We start from the raw sequence: 23820 nt of genomic DNA on the forward strand, positions 1-23820 counted from the left end.
TGGCAGAATGGTGTAATGTCCTATATAATAAAAGCTTAATATGCTAAGTGTCTGGTTGACTGGTTGACTGTTCAACCAATCAAAGTGTAATAAGCATAATATGCTAACGATATGCTAAGGCTGCTCAACCGCTTGCTGTGTTGTGCACTGACCACCCGGGGGAGGAAGCTCTGACAGGTGGGGGTTAGTTTGCTGCTGGGGTTTGGCTGATTGGGACTGGGCAAGACAGGATTGGAAACACCCTAGAGCCTTCCTGTTGTCCCTCCCTAGCTCCGATCATTCATTGGTGGTGCCCATCAGCCTGGCCTGCACCCTCTCATAATCCAGGGCCCCTCGGGGGATGTCGAAGAGCTGATTTCAGCCCTGATGGCCTGGCTGAGGGACCCGACTAATGCATGAATTTGTGTATCAGGCCTCTTGTAAGACATAAAAAGTACCACATTTGTGAAATCAGGATTGAAAACCTTGTGACTATGTCATAAATAGCAATTATATGAATTGGGGAGAAGTTTTTCTGACTTATCTGGAGTTTTAACATGAAAAAAATGAAAGAGAAAGTAAAGACACATAGAAGTTTGTGGTTTAAAGTGACTGGACTACTAGAACAAGGCTGTGATATACACACTCTTTAAAAACATATAGCAGGTTTTACTTCCTTCAAAGTAGATCATGAGTTCAGTGATGCTATAGTATTAAATTTTATGGCTTATTCCTATGGGCATTATTAACTATTTAGGGAACACTGGAGGAGGAACAGGATTGGAGGAAAATGAACAAGTGGGGAAATGATAAATTCAATTTGGACATGTTGGATTTATGCCAGTGAGGTGTCAAGTAGGCAGTTGGGATTAGAAGTCTGGAACTCATAAAAAAGTTGGATTGAAGATATAAATATTAGTAGACAGGTGGCATTGGGAGCCATTGGTGTTGTATTAGATTGTTTAAAATGTGATTAGAGAGAAACTGAAAGAGACTTGAGGACTCTGACATTTAAAGATTGAATAGAGTAGTGTAAGCTAGCAAAGGAGGCTGAGGAGTGGCCAGGGAGGCAGGAGTGTGGTATACCTAGAGAGTGTGGTATCGCAGAAGCCAGAGGAAGAAACTGTTTCAGGAAGGAGAGTGTGCTCATCAGTATTAAGTACTGCTAGTTGCCAATTATTTTCAGTTTCCTACATGCTAGGACAGCGGTCGTCAATCGGTGGTCCGCGGACCACTGGTGGTGGATGAGGTCTGAAAAGTTGGCGACTGCTGCTCTAGCACACCTTGTGGGTAGAAGGGGCTTTGTGACTAGTTCTGGCTAATAAATTGAGAACAGAAATGACAAGTAAATCTTCTGGCTGGAGCATAGGTCAATACAAGACCTTATGGAGGTCTCCTTTCCTTTTGGCAAGGTGATCAGCAATGTTTGGATAGTGTCTGCTCTTGTCAGTGTAATGTGGATCCTAGCATCTATAGCTTCTTAGTTTTTAACTTTGTAGTCTTGAAAATTCTAGAAATTTATTAATTTGTTTTGATATCTCTAAAAAACTAACCTTGTTAAATATACTGAAAACTCTTACAGGTTTTGGTGGACACTTGACTGCTTGCAATGAGGAAAGGTTCCCAACAAAAATTTTCCAAGCCAAAGATGTCATCATCATCTCTTATGCCCAATATGAGATCTAGGTCACTGTCACCTTTAGGCGGACCCAAGACTCCACCTTTTCATTCTGGAAGGCAGTGGTATGAGCAAGTTGGGATTGCAGATGAAAACACTGTACTGTTGGACTACCATCACCGTAAAGGTACCACTTTCTAATCTAAGAATTTAACCACATACTCTTAAATAGATATAGAAAATAATTAGCTATTTGGGTCCAAATGTAACATATATCCTGGTACTAACTTGATCTATTGTTTTTATTGACAGACATTGGATAAGGACAGTGGAGGATGGAGGCTTCTGGGTGAGGGCGAAGATATCTGAAAGAAGTTAGAGAAGGGAGTTTCAGAAAGAGAAAACTTTATTTCCTATGGTGGGAGAGTGCCTTAAAACTCATCTGCCAAATTTATCATCATTCTTTCCTTAGGGGAGTTCACTTCAGAATGGAGTGACTTAATTCCATATAAACATGTTATCTGCCCTTGGGCTGTCCACAAACTGCTTATTAGCAAGCTGCTCATCTGTGAATGGACTGATTTCCATGTGTGGACATATATATGTTCCACCAAGGTTTTTATTTTTTTTTTTTTTGAAAGCATTCTGTTAGTTTGGGGAAAAATAGATGATTTTTTTCTAAGAATATGTTTAATTGATTAAATGTGAAAGAAAACTATAATTTATTTGCTAAGTCACTCAATCAGAACCATCAAACTCTCTTGACCTTAATATGTAATCAGTTTTTATTAATAAACATTATCAGCATTGAGTTTAGATTATACTTTACTATCAGTTAGTATATTGTTATTTCTAATTTGATTGATATTTTAAAATATTAGTCATTTTCTTTCCTAGAATAGCCAAATTACAGAAAAAAATCATGATTATTTATGAGTTAATATTATATTTCTTTGCTAAATAATCATAGGGAATCTTTGGCACACAACGGGAATCTGAATCAGGATTAATTTTTTTCTGACTCATAAAGAAAGAACCAAGAGGCAATTTTTTTAATGGTTGTTTTATAAACTGTAACATGGCTTACATAAACTCTGATGGAAATATCCAGAAAGGTATTAGGGCAGGATGTGTTATCCATCATGTTAGTACTTTATCTGTATGAAATATGATATGATATAATTTATTTAAAAGAGCAACAAATTTGAGTTTCTCACGATTAAAAAAAATAAGAAAAGAGGATTTTTAGAATTTAAGCATTTTTTGCTTGCCCTGACCAGTATGGCTCAGTTGGTTGGAGTATTATCCTCTGCACCAAAAGGTTGAAGGTTCAATTCCTGGTCCTGGCACATACTTAGGTTGTGGACTTAATCCCTGGCTCCGGTCAGGTGGGTACAGGATTCAACCAATCGATGTTTCTCTCTCTCTAAAAATTATGAACATGTCCTGGAGTGAGGATTAAAAAAAAAGAAAAGAAAAGAATGTAGTGTTTTTGAACTTTAGATTGGAACAAACAATAAATAGTGCCAGTGTTTTTTAATTATTAAAAACGTCAGTGCTACTTATGATTAAAAGTGTAGTTTTGGATTCATCTGCCAGGATTCAAGTCCTGGATTTGCATATTGCTAGTTGCAAGATTTTAAGCAAATTATAATTTTTAAATAAATGTGAATGGTAATGTCTATCTCAGAGATTTGTTGTCTAAATTACACTTTTAAAATGTAAAGCACTTAGCACAAAGCTAATGGAGAGGGGGCAAAAGTACATTTACAGTTGTATTTGAAACAGAGTTTATTCCTGTATTATTACTCTAAATCTATTTTTGTTACACACTGTATAGAGTATAACTATTATTGTCATTATGAAATGCTATATAAAGTAAAATATTGCAATTAGAACTTGCCAGATGTTTTTACATTTGAATGGCTTAAAATTATTTTGGTTATTTAACATCAAAATAATTTGTTTTTCAGAATATTTGTGTCTTCCTCTGCTGATAATGATCTGTATTTGTAATTTCAGAAGCTGGTTCACGTACAGGAGTCCGATACATTACAGAGGCTCTTATAAGAAAACTTACTAAACAGGAAAATTTGGCCTTGGTAAACTCTCTGAACCTTTCACTTTCTAAAGATGGTGGCAAGAAATTTAGGGTAAGTTACCAACATTTCTGAACATAGGCATTATTATGTTTCTATGCTTAAAAAATTAAAAAAAGATTATATTAGATTTACAGTAACATCTCATCCTAATGTCATCTAATTTGGAGCAGACCTTTTATTTATCTATTTTTATTTTTATTTTTAAAATATATTTTATTGAGTTTTTACAGAGAGGAAGAGAGAGGGATAGAGAGTTAGAAACATTGATGGGAGAGAAACATCGATCAGCTGCCTCCTGCATACCTCCCACTGGGAATGTGCCCGCATCCAAGGTACATGCCCTTGACTGGAATTGAACCTGGGACCCTTCAGTCTGCAGGCCAACGCTCTAACCCAGGGGTCTTCAAACTACGGCCCGCGGGCCACATGCGGCCCGCAGAGGAGTCTGATCCGGCCCGTCAGGTTTTTTGGGCAGTGAGCGCAGCCGAGGTGTTACAGTAGGAATTAGTAGTTCATATAGTCCGGCCCTCCAGCTCTCTGAGGGACCGTGATCTGGCCCCCACTTTAAAAAGTTTGAGGACCCCTGCATTGAGCCAAACCGGACAAGGCTGTAGCAGACCTTTTATTGTTTCCAGTGAAATTTCTACATCAGAAGTATATGACATCTTTAAATTCATAGGTACCTATTATCTTATAAATTATTGACTCTAGAGAAGGAGTTGGCATACTACAGTGTGCTATATCAGGCTTGCTACTCACTTTTGTAAATAAAACTTTATTGGAACATAATCACACTCATATGCTTACATGTTGTTTTTTACACTGCAATGGCAGAGGTAAGTAGTTGTCACAGAGACTATGTGCCCACAAAGCCAAAAATATTTACCGTCTGGCTTCTTGCAGAAGAAGATTGCTGATCTCTTATTCATATAAACTGTACAACATGAATACATTATAATAGACAACTTAATTTTTAAATTAAAAAATATAAACTTGGATGCCTACAACATTACTCACAAAAATTAATCCCAGAAGGTTGAAGATCTTAATGAAAATAAAACAAAAGTCAACAAAAATGCTATGAAAGTACTAGAGAAGAATGTAGGTGAAAAAATTTCAAAATCTTAGAGTTGGGAAGGCTCTTCTAAGCAAATACCAACGCTAATACGATGAAGAAAAATATTGACAGATTTAGCACACATAAAGATTAAAAAATTGTGTTTAATGAAAGATATTGTATAAAAAGTTAAGAGAAAAACAACAAACTGGCAGGTAGTGTTTTCAACATATGTAACAATATCCACATACTATAAAGACTCCTACAATTCAGTAAGAGATAACTCAATGGAAAAATGTTCAAAGGATATGAACAGGCATTCACAAAAGTATTATAAATGGCTAATATTAACATGAAAATGTGTTCAACTTTATTAATATCAAAGAAATGTGAAATAAAATTCATCAATTGAGTTTATACTTAACTGAGTTTGTACTCACCAACCCAGCAGTTCTCTTTGATATCTACTCTCTTTGATACTATTTGCCCATGTATCCGAAAATATCTATATAGTTATGTTTATTAAACATTATTTAAATTAGACAAATTGGAAATAACCAAATGTCCATCAATAGGGGATTGGTTACTAATAAGTAAATTATGGTGCAATGATAGACAATGGAATACTATCAAGTTTCTTTAAAAATAAGTTAGAGCTCTGTGCAGTAATGTTGGGAGTATGTCCACAGCATATTTAATAAAAGAAAAAAATTCTAAAACATTATATATGTAAGGTCTCAAAATATTTTTCAAGTTCTTTTTTTCTATATATGTTATGTTTAAACAGTGGGACTTTTTTTTTTTTTTTTTTAACAAGGGCCTGGTGACCTGGTGAGAACTTTTTTTTTTTTTTGTCTGAAATTTTTACTAGAATATATTTATGTCTTACTCGTGTAGTTAAAAAGGAAAAAGAATAAATGCTATAGTGTAAAGGTCACAAAAATGAAATATCAAATTAGTAAATCTTTACTGTCTGATTATTATGTTAGGATGTGGGAGTACATAGAGAAGTGAATAAGCTTAGTTTCTAATTTCTGGGAATTTAGAGTTTAGTGTGAAGAATGCCTAGGATTAAGAGGAGAAATAGTGAAGGAGAACCATAGGGCAGGGGAGAGGCCAAACAGGTGAGAACTGAAGGCAGGAAAGGATAATATGAAATATCACGAGACAGTCAAATAGTGTGAAAATTTAGAAGTCACTTGGATTTAGCAATTAAAAAGCTCTTTCTTCTACTTCTCAAATCTACCAAGTTGATTTTTTCAGGGCCTTTGCATCTTTTTTTCTGCCTCTATATGTTCACACAACTAGCTTCTTGTTATTAAAATCTCAACTCAGTGTACTTCCTCTGTGAGCCTTCTCTCACCATCCAATCACAATTAGCCACCTTCTCCTCAGTTACTCTCTCTTAATTCAGTCAAAAAATATTTTAGTACCCATTACATGCCAACAACAATACAAAAGAAATCCCTGTCCTCTTAGTGCTTTATATTCTGTCACATCATGCTATCTTTTTTTTCTTGTTAGGATACTTCACTCTCTGAAAATTTTATTTATTTTTATTTGTTTATTGGCTTTCTCTGTGCATGAAAATAATAACCTTGTTTTTCTAATTCATCACCATATTTCCAGTACCTGAACAGCACTTGGCAAATAAATATTCATAAATATTTGTTTAAAGGATGAATGATCTTGGAGAGAACTGAATTCATAGTAAGGGCAGAAGATACATTGCCTTACCAATAGAATAAGAATGAATGGAAGGCAGAATGAGCAAATGTACATAATTTCTGTGAGAACATGGTGGCAAATGATAGATAAGATGATGCCTTGATAGGAAAACAAGTTCAGTCTGAGCTGATCTGTTTTATAGAGAACAGATTGAATATATTGAACATAGGCTTCTACAGCCAGGCAATTGTCTAGTTCACTGTTATATCCATTGCCTGGTGCCACCTCTGGTATGTATTAAGTATGTAATGAATATCTGTTGAATAGTGACTGCTTTTAAACTTGAGTGGAAGATCCAGGAGAGAGAAAGAGATTGAAGGTTAGGTTATGCAAGAGCCTAAGTCCCTTGTTGAACTTTGAAGAAAGGAGAGGGGGAAGGGAGAAGCCTGAAAAAGCTAAGATGGAGGAAAAAGTTAAATTGAGGTGGGGAATTCTTGTTGGATAGTCTTGGACTTCTTATTATACAGATAATGTTTTCCACTTGGAGTGTTGGTGGGCTTGAGGAGAGCTGCTACTCCTGGTCAGAAGAGCCCCTCCAAGACCTTGTCCAGACAGCAGAAAGGGTGTATTATTCTCTTATGACTGATCAAAATAGCCTCTGATACATGTATTTATATGTTGTGCTTATGCCAGGGCATCTGTTGTATAAAGTATCCATTTGTTTTCAATTAGTATATCGAAAATTTGGAAAAATGTGTTCAACTTGAAGTACTGAATCTCAGCCATAATCTAATAGGGAAGATTGAAAAGTTGGATAAGCTGTTAAAATTACGTGAACTCAACTTATCATATAACAAGATCTGGTAAGTAAGTACTTCTTTAGGTAGCATTGCAGGGTCATTGTTTTTGTTAAAAAGGTAGATTAATGCTGCCCACATTACTGAAAGAAATCTTTGAAGCAGCAGGCACTTTGATCCTTTATACATTGATAATTTGGCCCTTCACAGATGATAATTGCCTTCCTGTTTTTGCATTACTAAAGTATGGAATAATATCTATAGAGTGTTATTAAAGAAGGAGATATGTTTCTTGAGTACCAAATTTTACCTTAATTCCTTTTTAAAAAATAATATATTTTATTGATTTTTTACAGAGAGGAAGGGAGAAGGATAGAGAGTTAGAAACATCGATGCGAGAGAAACATTGGTCAGCTGCCTCATGTACACCCCTACTGGGGATGTGCCCGTAACCAAGGTACATGCCCTTGACCAGAATCGAACCTGGGACCCTTCAGTCCATAGGCCAACGCTCTATCCACTGAGCCAAACCGGTTAGGGCCTTAATTCCATTTTTGACAAGAAGTTTTCCCAGGTAGTCTTTTGATTCATTGCCTATTATATTAAGAAAGTTGGCCCTAACCAGTTTGGCTCAGTGGGTAGAGTGTCAGCCTGCGAACTGAAAGGTCCCAGATTCGATTCCAGTCAAGGGCATGTACCTTGGTTGTGGGCACATCCCCAGTAGGGGTGTACATGAGGCAGCTGATCGATGTTTCTCTCCCATCGATGTTTCTAACTCTCTGTCCCTCTCCTTTCCTCTCTGTAAAAACAATAAAAAATATATATGCCGAAACCGGTTTAGCTCAATGGATAGAGCGTCGGCTTGGGGACTGAAGGGACCCGGGTTCGATTCCAGTCAAGGGCATGTACCTTGGTTGCGGGCATATCCCCAGTAGGGGGTGTGCAAGAGGCAACTGATCGATGACTCTCTCTCATCGATGTTTCTAACTCTCTATCTCTCTCCCTTCCTCTCTGTACAAAATCAATAAAATATATTTAAAAATATATATATATATATATATATATTTTTTTTTTTAAGAAAGTTGACATGAAGCAGTATGTTTTAACTCTCATTTTGATGGCAAAGATATTTCAACTCATTTTCATCCTGTGTGTTTATCATGATGTTCTTTGCTTATTGATATAAGAAATATACTCCCAATCTTGTTTCCATTTCATAATATGTATTACTGTAAGATAGGAACATAATAAAGTTGACTGACTAAAACTGCACATAAAAACTTGTTATAGACAAAATGATGCAAATGTTTTTGCATCTGTATACTTTCCCTACATTAGAGTTGGTATATAAAATGACGAAAAAACAATTAACAGTGGCAGAAATTCTGATATGACAAAAATAAAAATGGAAATAACTGGTTAATGGATCAAATCCTTAATATAATGTTTGTCTAGAAATAATCTCAATAAAAATAATTTCAATAAAATTAATATGAAAATAAAGAAGCTTGGAAATATTTGCCCAGTACACTTCCCTCTTGATCAAGTAATGAAATTGACAATTAAATTGGAATTAACTTGGGAAAATATTTCATCAGTGATAATTCATCACTATGGGTGATATATGTTTTATTAATTCAAATATTTTCATTAAACGATTTATGTTTCTAAATACAGTATTATTCTGGGGAGTCCACAAGCTCAAAATGGCAGGCTTATACTGCTTGCATAGCTAATCTTTTGGTAATGATTTAAGGTAATAAGGATATCTTCTCTCGTGCAGGGTTGTAATGCATAGCCCTGTGTGTGTGCTGTTGAGTTTTATATATTATTGATTTTTTTTTTACAGAGAGAAGAGAGAGGGATAGAGAGTTAGAAACATCGATCAGCTGCCTCTTGCACACCCCCTACTGGGAATGTGCCCACAATCAAGGTACATGCCCTTGACCAGAATCGAACCCTGGGACCTTTCAGTCCGCAGGCCAACGCTCTATCCACTGAGCCAGGCTGGTTTCAGCTGCTAGTATTCTTTATAGTGGCTAGTAAAAATCCTACAGATAGATTATTCTTTTCTGTGGGATCACAAAGTTTCATAGTAAGACAGGTAGGATTCCTGGCAACAGTAATGAAGAGCTTACTAAAACTGTTGTGGTATATTTATTTTTAGCTGCTTTTTTGGGTTCTCATTTATGAAAAGGATTGAAAAATTATAATTGTGAAAAGTAATCCCATATAAAACAAATGCTGTTAATTCTAAAAATACAATAGAAGAACTCTATTATGGTACTTACCTAGTTTGACTTTATCCTTTGATTTCCAGCAAAATTGAAGGCATAGAACATATGTATAATCTGCAAAAGCTAAACCTTGCAGGAAATGAAATTGAACATATTCCAGCGTGGTTAGGGAGGAAGTTAAAATCTTTGCGAGTCCTCAATCTAAAAGGCAACAAGATATCATCGGTAAGTTATTCAAAAAATCAAGGATGTTTTTCAATTTTTGGGCTTGTTAAAAAAAAGATTAAAATTTAAGTTTTAAGGAAATGGGGTCTCTTAAGATCAGTGGTCTTTTGATGGAACATTTAATTCAGAAATAGCTCTGGATTCTCTAGGGTAGTCCCAATATATAAAAATCCTGGGTCCATCCCATTCACAATGACTGGGAGACTCCAACAAATGGAAGTCAGTCCTGCAGTCAGTGCTGGGTTTCCATGGCCACCCAGCACTGACTGCTGAGGGGGCTGCGAATTAGACCCAGAAAGAGGCCTGAAGAGAGAAGCAGGGTTTGATTTGTAGCCTCTGTGGCAGCTGTTGATCGGCACTTGCCTCTCTCTTTAGCTCTGAGCCTGGTCAGCAGCTATGCCTCCATTTCTCTCCAGGCCTCCACCTGGGTTGCTGATCAGCATTGCCTTTCTGCTCAGGCCCTATTAATAGGCCCAGAGATATTGACTGGCATAGAAACAAACCAATCAGAACCAAATCTGAGTCAACTGTGAGGAGCCAATGGCTGCCTAGGAGGTGAAGCTTTTAACACTGACTGGCATAGAAACCGACCAATCAGAACCAAATTGGCCAGCAGAGGAGAGCAGTTTGGGGTGATCAGGCAGGCAGAGGCAGTTAGGGGGATCAGGTTGGCAGAGGAGAGGAGTTGGGGTGGGATCAGGCAGGCAGGGGAGGGCTGTTGGGGGCGAGATCAGGCCAGAAAGGGAAGGCAGTTGGGGGCAAAATCAGGCCAATAGGGGAGGGCAGTTGGGGGCAACCAGGTTGGCAGGGGAGGGCAGTTGGGGAGAACCAGGCCTGCAGGGGAGGGCAGTTGGGGACCATCAGGCTGGCAGAAGAGGGCAGTTGGGGGCAAGATTAGGTTGGCAGGGGTGGGCAGTTGGACGGAACCAGGCTGGCAGGGGAGGGCAGTTGGGGGTGAGATCAGGTTGGCAGGGGTAGGCAGTTGGGGGGTGAGATCAGGTTGGCAGGGGAGGGCAGTTGGGGGCGACCAACTTGGCAGGGGAGCAGTTAGGTGTTAATCAAGTTGGCAGGGGAGCAGTTAGGGGGTGATCAGGCTGGCAGGCAGAAGCAGTTAGGGGCATTCAGTTAGGCAGGCAAGTGAGCGATTAGGAGCCAGCAGTCCCAGATTGTGAGAGGGATATCTGACTGCTTGTTTCGGCCCTATCCCCGGGGTTCGTGCACCGGGCCTCTAGTTAAATATAAGCAGTTCTGGTTTTACATGGTTCCATGGTAACTGAGAGTTGACCTCTTAACATTTTCACATCTTTCATTTTATTTGAGACTGAGAACACTATTGTTAAGGTGAGAGTGCAAGAATTATTTTTATGAAATACTCTGAGTTAGGTAGTATAGTTTTACTCCCATTTTAAGTAAAGTCTCAGAGAAGTTAAGTCTCTTACTTAAAGTCATACACCTTGTACTAGAAACTATTATTATAAACCATTATACACCTAGTCCCAAAACTATTATTGAGATTAATTCATACATTTGAAAAAAATCTGTTCTAGGCTACTGAATGCCTGGAACAGATTTCCTTTTTTCAAATGTATGAATTAATCTCAATAATAGTTTTGGGACTAGCTTTTTATAGTAGAGGGACTTTATCATGGTTCACATAATCTGGTAATGATGTATATTTTTCTGTTGAGTGTAATTTATGATTTTATTTGATGTACAGTTAGATGTTCAATAAACATTACTAAGTAAACACATTAATATATTTAAGTCTGTATTAAAATTTGAACAATCTTTTGTAATTTGAAGAACATCAGTCTTAAAATAGAAAATAAAAGATGTGCCTTCTAATATGTATGTAGACTTGCCTTCTGTGACCTTGGAGAATTCCTTTATCTCTCTAAAAAACTCACTGTTTACTTGGAGAAAACAGTTTCTACCCTGCCTCCTTTACAGGAGTGTTTATAAGCTCAGATGAAATGATAGATGTGAAAATACTTTAAAACAGCAACTCTAAGGTTATATTCCTTAAACCTTTGTTAGTGGAAGCTAGTAATAATAAACAACACTCGTTTAATGCTGTGCAGTTAACACCGTCTATGCTTTCTTATTTCATCTTTATAAAGATCTGATAAAGTGACAGCCCAAGACCCTCAGAGCCTAAGCCCTTGCCATGTTTCACAGCATAACCTTGGAACTCTTAGGGCTTATGGGCTGATAAGAAGAGAGAGTCACAAATCCAAAGTTTGCCACAAATATTCCTCAAATAGTTGATCCTTAGATAGTACTAAACATTAGCTAATGTCAACAGGAAAATTACTCAATAAATACTTACAATTATTTCTAATTTTGTATCACTTTCTTATCCCACTTCATATTTGACACTAGAGGCCCGGTGCATGAAAGTTGTGCACTTGGGGGGCGTGTCTCTCAGCCCAGCCTGCGCTCTCTCACAGTCTGGGAGCCCTCGGGGATGTCTAACTGACAGCTGAAGGCCATCAGCCAGACATCCTTAGTGCTGCTGCAGAGGGGGGGAGAGGCTCCTGCCAAGGCTGCTGTGCTCGCCAGCTTGAGCCTGGCTTCTGACTGAGCGGCGCTCCCCTGTGGAAGTGCACTGACCACAAGGGGCAGCCTCTGCATTGAGCATCTGTCTCCTCATGGTCAGTGCACGTCATAGCGACTGGTCGTTCTGCTGTTTGGTCGATTTGCATATTAGACTTTTATTGTATAGGATTACTTCTGTTAGGTATGTTTATGATTTTTAAATTATACCAATAATTTTATATGTGTCATTTCAGCTTCAAGATGTAAGCAGGTTGAAACCACTTCAAGATTTAACTTCTCTGATCCTAGTTGAAAATCCAGTTGTGACCCTTCCTCATTATCTCCAGTTTACCATTTTTCACCTCCGTTCACTAGAAAGTTTGGAAGGTCAACCAGTAACCACTCAGGACAGACAGGAAGCTTTTGAGAGATTCAGTTTAGGTAAAGTAACTTTAAAAAAATTTTTTTGGGGTGGGAGAGGAATAATTTAGAAGTTATAAAAAAAATATATTATGAACTTTATAATGCTGTTAAAATTTGCACCACAAATGAAAATAGCCTATAAATCAATTGATTTAATAAATAATCATTGAGCCAGGCACTGAATCTGGTACCCAGGACACAGTGGTGAGCAAGGCATATAGTACTGGTTTTTGTGCAGCTTGCATTTTAGTGGAGAAAATGGACAAAAGATAAGTAAACCCTGATAAAGTAGTAGAGGAGAACCTGCTTTTGGGGAAAGTGGTGTAAAGAAATGGCTCTCTGAAGAAGTAACATTTAAGCTGATGGCAAAGGCAACAATGGAGCGGGAAAAGGAACAGCTTATACTTTGAGGTTGGATAGACCTTGTTGAGTTAGGGAACTGAAAGAAGATCAGTATGGAGGGATAGCTCATGAAAAAGTTTGGAGAGATGGGGAGGGGTGAGAGCACAGATCCTTAGGGTTTGGATTTGACTTCAGGTGCAGAACAAAGCCATTGACAGTTTTTAACTGTCATGAGTAAGTTTATTATATATTAAGATTATTTTTTTATACAGTATGGAGAATGATTTGAAACAGCTATAGGGAGATATGAGGAGGCTATTACAGAAATCTAGGCTAGAAATGTTGATGGCTTGTATTTAGGTGGTGGGTATGGTATCAATGGATCAGTTTTGGAGGTTCAGCAGCACTTTCTAATGGATTGGAAATTCCCAAACATTTGACTTGAGTAAGTGCTTGGATGGTGATATTAAATATAAAAATGGGAGACCTTGGAAAGCTGAATTTGAATATGAGACAGACAAGAAGAATTAGAAATGTGAATCTGGTGTTCAAAGAGGTCAGTACTAGAGATAAATTTAGGAGTCATCAGCTAAAAAATAATTTAATTCCATCAAAATCAATGAACTCACTCAGGCAGGGGTTAGAATGAGCAAGAAGGAGAGCCAGCTAAGGAAACTTAGAAAGGGAGGTCAGCAAGGTAGGAGGAAACCAAGAAATAGTGGGTTGCAAAAGCCCAGAGAGGAAGGTTTCAAGAGAGGAAGTGGCCAGCTATGTTGAATGTTGGTGATACAGGAAGAAGTAAATGAGCACAGAGAAGTGCCTTAGATTGGCAAAATAGGATAATCTTCACAAGAGAAGTTAAGGTGTGGTTAGGACATATGCTAGATTACAGATGGAAGAGCAAATGGGAAGAAGACATTTGGGTTAAGATTTGAAATTTTCTCTCTAATGCCTAATAAATGGGTTTTAAAAAATTAAAAGTTTAAAAAGTTTCACCAATAGCTTCTACATCAGGAAGTGGGCCAATATTATAAACCTCAAAATCAGTAATTAAAGAAACAAAGAATATTCAAAAGCAGAGTTGGAGAGACAAATCATAGCTCAGTTCTTTTGATCCTTGAGAAGACATGGAGATGAGATCAGAGGAAAAAAAAGAAGTCTTTTAATAAAAGAGGAACGGACACTTTCTCCATCAGAAGGGAGAGGAGATGTGTGCAAGTATGGGTAGTTTTGTTGCTTTAATGGTGGGGAAAATGAGGAAGTTTCCACTGGTGGGGTGTGTTCTGTCATGAAATATGAGGTCATCAACTGAGAAAGAAAATAGAAGAAATATGAAGGGGGAGGGTTGTAGAGAAAGAGGAAGATATGAAATATCCATTTTAGAATGTTAGGAAATGAATTTGTGTATTCAATCATTTGAAATTGATGTTAGTCTATTATGACTTACAAAAATGAAGGTTCCACCCGCTGGTGTGGCTCAATGGCCGAGCGTCAATCTATTATATGAACCAGGATTCCTGGTCAGGGCACATGCTTGGGTTGCAGGCTTGATCCCCAGTGGGAGACTTGCAGGAAGCAGCCAATGGATAATTCTCTCTCATCATTGGTATTTTTATATCTATCTCCCTCTCCCTTCCTCTCTGAAATCAATAAAAATATACTTTTTTTTAAAAAATGAAGGTTTTACCGAAACCGGTTTGGCTCAGTGGATAGAGCCTCGGTCTGCAGACTGAAAGGTCCCAGGTTCGATTCCGGTCAAGGGCATGTATATTGGTTTAGGGCACATCCCCGGTAAGGGGTGTGCAAGAGGCAGCTGGTCGATGATGTTTCTCTCTCATCGACGTTTCTAGCTCTCTATCCCTCTCCCTTCCTCTCTGTAAAAAATCAATAAAATATATATATTTTAAAAAATGAAGGTTTCATATGGTTTGAACCAAAACTTCAGAAATATAAATTTGTATTAGTTTGGAATTCCCCTTAACTCCAGACTTATTACCCTGAAATTTATGTTTTAGAATCATTAAGAATATAAATAATGCAAAGAAAAGTCATTATATAAATATGGTCTTGGGGAAAATGTTTAAATTATGATTTATTTATGATTTGGAATATTAATTAAGAGCCTTTAATGTACTGAGCTCTTGGAATTCACTGGTGAGCTAGATAGGTGCAGTTTCTGCTTTCACAAAGCTTTAGTGGGAAGGGCAGATAGACAAACTTTTTGATCATATTGTACAATTCCCTGTGTAATGAAGGGCATAGCAGAAGTGCAGAATGGTCTGAGAGCATTTCTGAGAAGCATCTAACCTGGGGCCAAGGGAGAGTTAGGGCAGACTTTTCAAAATATTTCTAAAACGAAGACCTGGAGGATGCAAAATATGCTAGTCATAGATAGAAGACAGTTCCAAGTGGAAGGTATGAATAAAAGCCTTCAGGTAAGAAGAGGAATTACAAATTTGAAGAATTAAAATCATATCAGAAAGGCTGCAGTGAGTTGTACTTGCAAGTGAGGCTGGAGAGGGAGTTTGGGACCAAATCATGGAAGAGCCTTGTCATTCTTCATGTAGGCTTTTTGGATTCTATCCTGAGCATAATGGGAGCAGGATTTGAAGGATTTTAAAATAGCATAGTATTTTGTAAACATGCTTTCAGCTTCCTTTAATGTGTAATTACTAATAAAAAATTAAAAAATCGCATATTTTTTTATAAGAGAATGGGAAAAAAACCCTCATTTATCAATACACTAATTGAATCAAATACTTGGAAGAAAAATGTTATCTTTAAAATTGTTATCCAAATTATGATTCTTACCTTTTAATTAAATCACTCTAGTTCAAGATATTTTCCCCCCACAAAACACACACACACAAACACACATACACAAGTTATTCATAGTGAAAAATGTTTTAAAATGGATTTTTAGAGAGAGGCAGGGAGAGAGAGAGAGAGAGAGAGAGAGAGAGAGAGAGAGAGAGAGAGATTGACCTGTTGCCTCCCATAAGCACCTGACTCCCATATGCACTTGACCAAGGATCAAACCTGCAGCCCAATTTGTGCCCTGACTGGGAATCAAACCTGCCACCACACCAACCAGGGCTCATAGTGAATAATTTTAAAAGTAGAATTTCTATTTATAATATTCTAAGTAATTTAGTTAAGTATTTAGTTAAGTAATATTCTTACCTTTCTTCAACTAGAAAGTATAATGTTCAATAAACTATTAAATTTGTATTGGCAGAAGAAGTAGAAAGATTGGAAAAAGATCTGGAAAAGAAGATAATGGAAACTGAAGAGCTGAAGAGTAAACAAACAAAGTTCTTGGAGGAAATTAAAAATCAAGATAAATTAAACAAATCATTAAAAGAGGAGGCCATGTTACAAAAACAAAGCTGTGAGGAGCTAGAGAGTAACCTAAACACCAAAAATGAATTGGTAAGTTCATATTTTACATTGCTTTGACTATTTATGTTATCTTGAAGTAGAGATTTTTTTGTTTTTGGATTTAAAAACACAACTTTCTGACTACAGAATGGGGAAGATGTGGTTTAACAGAATTATGTGCAAAAGATTTTACAAGTTGTATTTGGCTGGTACTGTATGATATGGCTGCCCAAAAGATGAATGCTATCTTGAACTGCACTATGTAAAGTGCAGTAACTAGAACAAAGGAGGGAAGTGAAACCTCTTACTCTGAAAAGCTGGTCAGACTACCCATAGATGTGTATATTTTTTTAACAACAACATTGTTGATAAGACTGTACAAAACTTTTAGAAGGCAATTTGGCAAAATTATCTTAATTTAAATGGACATACCTAAGTCCTACATATTGGAAATATATGTGTTTATACAATATATTATAATATTTATTTATTATTATATATTTGTTATAACATTATATAATTATATTTACAATAAGATGTTCTGTAGAAATGGTAACAAGAATATGTAAAGTTATTGTATATTTGCATACATACATATATAAATATGCATATGCATATATGTATACACACACACACACACACACACACGCACACACGCACACACACACAAGGACATTCCCTGGAATATTGTTTATATTAGCAAAATATGGAGAGTAATCTCTCTGGATATCTATGTGGTAGAATTATCTTGTTAATATTAAAATGAGGTAGAGCTCTATGTCCTGGATATCAAAGGATGTCTAACACATATTGCTATTAAAAACAGCATGCTAGCCCTGACCGGTTTGGGTCAGTAGATAAGAGTGTCGGCCTGCGGACTGAAGGGTCCCAGGTTCGATTTAGGTCAAGGGCATGTACCTTGGCTGCAGTCACATCCCCAGTGGGAGATGTGCAGGAGGCAGCTGATCAATATTTCTCTCTCATCGATGTTTCTCTATTCCTCTCTGTAAAAAAATCAATAAAATACTTTTTTTTTAAAGCATGCTATAAAGTAGTATAATAAGGATGAACCTATATATAAAGATAGTATATAATAATGTCAGTATGTGTTGGAAAAAAGTAAGTTTTTAAATATGTCAGCTGTATTCTGAAGGCATACTATATATATAATACACACAATTTGTTGATTATCAATTGTTTTATATTATACATACACCTGTTGCTCTCCATTCCGTAATAAAATAGATTGTGTTGATGAACATTTTAATCATTGGAAACTTATGTGACTATCATTTTTATTTTTGTAATGAACTCTTTATGCCATCACTTAACATTTCTATTTAAAATTAATAAAGAAAACCACACAAAACCCCCGCACTTCCTGTGGTATCACTTGACATTTGTGAGCATTTAAACATTTTTCCAGAGTTATCAATCTTTTTTGTAATATAGGATATTAATCTTTTATTAAGATAAAAAAAATCTTATAATTTCCGTATGCTGACTCCCTGGTGCATATTAGTCAGGCCACTGAAAACCTTGGCAAAATGTTGTATTTTATAACTTTGTGCTACCTCCAAATTATGGATTATTACAGTTGTCTAGTTTTCTCATATTTGTTTATATGTTGTTCATATGTTTGTGCTAAGAATAAATGTTTTGTAAATTTTCAATGGTTTTTGCTGTTTTGTTTTTTCTGTAACTATTTTAGAAGATAGGCTGTGCTCTTCTTCGTGTCATTTTTTTTGTTATTAACCATTTAAGAACATATTTGTATACAAAGTTAATACGTTTATTCTAACAAATTCTGATAACATAAATATATACAGTAGAAAGTAAAGGTCGCATTCTTCTTCTAACCATTGCCTGGATGTTAATGTATATCTTTTTTGTTTTCTATGCTTATACAATATACATGTAATTACATAATACATAGGTATGTAATTAAATGTATATACCTTTGATTATTTTTGTGAGTTAAAAAATCTTACTATATGTTAATTCTGCACCTTATTTTTTACAAAACAGTATTTCATGGACAGCTCTCCAAGTTTAAAAATAATACACACATACCTGTGCACATACACATAATATACAATACCAATAAATCTTCCTTATTCTTTTCAAAGTCTGTATTGTGTTCCATTATATGGATCCTCCATAATTTATGTATCCTACTATTATTGATGAATATTTAGTTTGTTTCCATTTTATTGTTATTAGAAACAACACTACATATAAAACTTTACATATATGTGTTAATATTTATATCTTATGCATTCATACTGGTAATTCCTTAGTCTAAATCACAACGTTATTTTGAACTTGAAAACAGAAAAAAATGAAATCTTCTTGCTTTAATTTCACATTTCTTTAGTTGTTGGAGAATTCAGTATTAAATATGTATTTATTAGCTATTTTGTATTCTCTAAGTTTTTTTCTCCCACTTTTATATTGGTTTGCTTATTCCTTTATTATTCCAAAGGACTGTTCTATTTTATTTTTTAATTCTGGGTTTTATTTGAGCCCAGATTTGAACAATATTTTCCATTACGTAGAATATCTGATGCTAATACCATCTACAGTTTTATAATGTTTTCTAGTTTTATAAAGTAATTCTTCATGTAATAGGTCAACCTATAAAAGAAATGTAGTAACATTGAAGTAAAACTTCTGGTGACCTTTAAACTACAGTAGCCCGCTCTCCTGCCACTAACAAATATTAACTTTGATTATCTTTAACATTAATATTGGTCTTTGTCTTTCTGAATGTTACTTAAGTCCTGTTCTTTAATTTCCTCATTTTTAAAATGAGGGTGACTTATGTGTCCTGCCAGTCTCTCAGAGTTGTGAGGACTTAATGAGATAATGAATGTGAAAATAATTTGAAATGAATCCAGCTAAGTAATGGAAGGTGGTAAATCTGTAACTCGTAGAATGATAATAAAATATGTCCATATAAGAACAATGCAAGTACTAATAACTATCTTTTTTAGGTAAGTTGTCAGTAAAGAGCCATTTACATTATTACAGCCTCACTCTCTAGATTTCTTCAGGCGATGGTTTCTGTTTGCTTCTTTCTCCATTTAGCTTTTGTCTTGGTTTCTTGCAGACACTTTTCTGCTGATTCTTTATTCTTCCTTCAAGGTAGCTTCTTCAGGACTGAATTGTTACACTATGTTTTTCATGGTTTGCATGATAACTTGTATTAATATGCTTGTGTACATTTTAAGTTTTGAAATTGGCTTGCCTGTCCAAGAAATGTGCTTGTGTATGTTTGTGGTTTTTTCTTTTTTTTTTCTTTTTTTCTTTTTTATGAATGTATATATAGGAGAGTGACTTTGAATGTTGGGGGAAAGAATTTGTATTATTTTCCTATTGGTAAAAATGTTAGCTTCAGTCAGCTCTTGATTATCCACAGCTAATGCTATAACTAGCCTACTTTGACTCCTAATTTGCTCTTATTTATGCATTTTGACTCCCAGGACCTTTGACTCCTAATTTGCTCTTATTTATGCATTTTGTCAATGGGAATTTATTGAATGTTTACTGTATGCTAAACCTAATGCCATAAAAACCACAAAGGTGCTTTAAAATGCATAGAGTATTTATTATTATTTGCCTGCAGAGACCAGTCCATGCATTCTCCATGGTTCCAGTCATATTTGCCATTGTTTGGCCCTATTGCCAGTGATCTTTAGGAGAGAAGCCCAAGATTAGTTGATACTGTTGGTTGTGAGTTGCTTTCTTGAAACTCGGAGACTTATGAGCATTCACTGGAAGAGCATCAATGTGGGAAGTGTGCTAGAAACCCTGCAGCAGGACATCGGAGGCAGTATAGTAAATAGGCAGTGTTAGGTTTTAAAACAGGATACTTAGAATTGAACTCTGCCTCTTCCACAATATGCTGTGCAACTGGGCAAGATATTTAACCTCTCTGTGCAGCTTTTATAATCACATAAGGTACTGTGAAGATTCAGTTAGAAATCACAGATAATATGCTTAGCACATGGAGACACTCGATCAAGATTACCTCTTATCCAGCTTAGCCTTACTTTCCTTTGATGGATAATCAGGAGGTGACTGTAAGTTAAATCATGCACGACTTTGATTCCCTGGGCCTTGTAAAATGTTTATATTTGTTTATTTTTTATTCTCTTAAGCTTGCAGTTTTATATGAATAGAGTTTTTATGCATGGTTTTTGGTCTGGTATCTACTATCAAACTCTGGCCCCCCCCAAAAAAAGTGAAAATCACTTAGTAGACCTTTGAAATGACCTCAAAGGATCGGCATAATAGAAAGGGAACTGGTACTGATAGTTAATAAACTATTTAGCTTCTGCCACTAATCTAATATGTGACTTTGACAAGCCAGTTCACCAATCTGGGACTCAATTTTTTAATTTACAAATTCAGAGAATTAGGTTGGATCATTTTTTTAAATTCTAGCTCCAAAAATTTCTAAGAATAACTAAAAAGTTGTATTTATAGTAGAATTACTTTATTCAAAATTTAATGTTACATATTTGGATCTGATTGATCTTAATTCACATACCTTACCCTCTATTACAAAGAATATTATTCTGAACACTTAAAACTGAAATGCCATTTGCAAAAGTATTACAGCAATAGCAGTAGAGCAGTTAAAACCAAACTCTTAGTTTCATCCTTCTTATTCCTCCTCCTGATTCCTTTATACTTGATGTTAAGTAACATTTCCTTGCATGATTTGAAGCTATCATTAAAATCATAGAGTGAGTTAAATTAGTGCTAATTATTGGGAAATCAGGAAGCAAGTACTTAGCAGACTAGTTACTTAAAAAACTGATACAGAGGTATTTTCATGTTTGGATAAAGCAGATTTAAATGATTTTTAAAATCTTCATTCATTGTATCCTGTAATAGCATATAAACTTCAAAGGTCTTTTATGTGATCTCTTATTAAGTGATACTTTTGTATTTCATTATTTATAATACTTTAAAATTATGATAGGATGCTCTGAATGTTGTGCTATTTGCTGTGGGGTTTAAAACAATCTACTAATTATGATTAGAACCATTGTACCATTGTACCTTTGTACCTTTATACTAACTTACTGACACTATATATATTGTCTCATATCAAATTGGGCCAATAGCTAAAACAGAAGACCATGGAACTAACGCGAGCATGTCAGAAACAGTATGAGCTGGAACAGGAATTGGCCTTTTATAAAATTGATGCCAAATTTGAGCCACTAAATTATTATCCATCAGAGGTGAGTTGTTTTAACCTTTCAGTAATCCAAAGTTAAAGCCAGCATATAGTGGGGCAAGAAGAGGGCAGGTGTTAGAGACTTTCAAGGGAGTTTATCAATAATCACTCTATTTCCTTGTTATGAGGGCATCAGCAGAGTAAATATATTTTGGTTGAATCTGAGGATTATTTGGCTCAGAAAGTAGAACAGTATCACAAAAAGGTAAAAAGCCCAGAAGGATCTTTACCTATAGCTGTATTCATAGCCCAAAGCAGCTTTCCAACCCTCAATTACCTCATTCAAGAGTATGGCTGATCATCTCCCTTAAACCTAAACTTCCAGAAAAAGTACATTGCCTGCTGGACAATCATGGAATAGTCATCATTATACATTGTTCAATAATCACTGGTCCAGTATTAGTCAACCATTATTTATACAAATGCCATAAATATTATTGCAAAAGAAAAAAGCAGCTTACCTTCTAAGAGCCAGTGATTCCAACCAACATCATATTCTTTAGTTAAAAATGCAGTTATTAAAATCTATTAAACTGAGATTTTACTTATATATCAGCCAAGAAACCAAGATAAAGTACCTAGATTTCTGATTTGAAAGAGCACTGCTAAAAATTACATAACTGAAGGTAGTTCTTTTATCAATTAAAGCTCACCTTTTAGAAATAGGAGATAACCTTGGAGACCAGTTTTTGCTCTAGTTCTTTTTTTTGTTTATTAAGAATAAAAGAATAGCCCTAACTGGTTTGGCTCAGTGGATAGATCATCGGCCTGTGGACTGAAAGGTCCCAGGTTTGATTCCAGTCAAGAGCATGCACTTTGGCTGCAGGCACATCCCCAGTAGGGAGTGTTGCAGGAGGCAGCTGATGGATGTTTCCCTCTCATTGATATTTCTAACTCTCTGTCCCTCTGCCTTGCTCTCTGTAAGAAATCAATCATTCATATATATAAATTTTTTTTTAAGAATAAAAGAATAGCCTGGCTGGCATAGCTCAGTGGTTGAGTATCAACCTATGAACAAGGAGGGTCAAGGTTTGATTCCCCGTTAGGGCACATGCCTGGGTTGCAGGCTCTATCCCCTATAGGGGCAGCCAATCAATGATCTCTCATCAGTGATATTTCTATATCTGTCTCCCTTTCCCTTCCTCTCTGAAATCAATAAAAATATATATTTTAAAAAAGAATTATATATATATATATATATATATATATATATATATATATGTATATATTTAACTTCTAGGCTTGTAGGATTATAATTTAGGCAGTTCTATTATATGTTACACTAATAAAATGAATAATGTCACTTGACTGCTTATAAATTACTTATTAAACCATATATCTGTTCATTTATTTTGCTTTTAGTATGTTGAAATTGATAAAGCCCCAGACGAAAGCCCTTATATTGGCAAATCCAGATACAAGAGAAATATGTTTACCAGAGAAAGTTACATTATTGATAAAGCCCAGCCAATAAAGATCAAGAAGATGGAGCCAGATGAAGGGGAACAACCTATAAATGAGCAAAAGAACATGAGAGCCCATATGTCACTGGACATACAGCTGGAAGACAAAGAAAGAAAAATAAGTGCAGGTTTTAAAAAGTTATTTTAAATTCTTTAAAAATATAAAAACGTTGAATGTGTAGGCAAATTGTGTTTTACTAGTATATTCTTTTACTTAACATGCTGAAGGCATTTATTAAGTTGTTATTTACATCAAAAGTTTAAAAACAAAAGTAGTGATTTATTGAGCAGATTTTTAAAAAAAATTTCTATTATGAGAGTAATTTGATGGGAATATATCCAGGGGTACAAGAATGCTTAAATCTGCTCCTGCCGACAGATCCTTCTCACCATTGGAGCTATAAATTCAAAACCCTAATTAGTAATACTTGAAGCAAGTGAAGTACCACTTTATTACTATTCATGTAACCAAAACCTAAAGCAGGGCTTTGGATAAGCTGGATCAGTGCAATCTCCTTAGGCTTGAGCCTGAGGCTGGCCTTTGACTCTTCCCAACCTGTCCCACATTCTACCTCCTCAAATTTCTCTCCTACTTCCCAAACCCCAAAACATCTAATTCAGGGGATCTCACCACCTCCTGACAAGTCACAAAGAAGTAATCAATCTAACAGGGCACTTAGATACTCTGATAATGACAAATTTTGAGTTCACTTACCCACTCAGCTGCATGGATATG

The 23820-nt window shown here is 35.8% G+C and overlaps 1 protein-coding gene across 3 annotated transcripts in view; it reads left to right on the plus strand.

Moving 5' to 3' along the window:
- CNTRL (centriolin) overlaps nucleotides 1-23820 on the plus strand; it is an 84369-nt gene that overhangs the window by 4197 nt on the left and 56352 nt on the right. For all 3 annotated transcript variants that reach the window (XM_084899183.1, XM_084899185.1, XM_084899184.1), the window contains exons 2-9: nucleotides 1562-1784; nucleotides 3620-3750; nucleotides 7157-7287; nucleotides 9542-9683; nucleotides 12476-12662; nucleotides 16225-16418; nucleotides 21506-21625; nucleotides 22984-23212. In XM_084899183.1, the coding sequence (XP_084755309.1) occupies nucleotides 1589-1784; nucleotides 3620-3750; nucleotides 7157-7287; nucleotides 9542-9683; nucleotides 12476-12662; nucleotides 16225-16418; nucleotides 21506-21625; nucleotides 22984-23212 (1330 nt within the window). In that variant the 5' untranslated portion in view covers nucleotides 1562-1588. The remainder of the gene's footprint in view (nucleotides 1-1561; nucleotides 1785-3619; nucleotides 3751-7156; nucleotides 7288-9541; nucleotides 9684-12475; nucleotides 12663-16224; nucleotides 16419-21505; nucleotides 21626-22983; nucleotides 23213-23820) is intronic.

This window comes from Pipistrellus hanaki (genome assembly GCF_964339955.1).
Source record: "Pipistrellus hanaki genome assembly, chromosome: 11".
Lineage (NCBI taxonomy): Eukaryota > Metazoa > Chordata > Mammalia > Chiroptera > Vespertilionidae > Pipistrellus > Pipistrellus hanaki.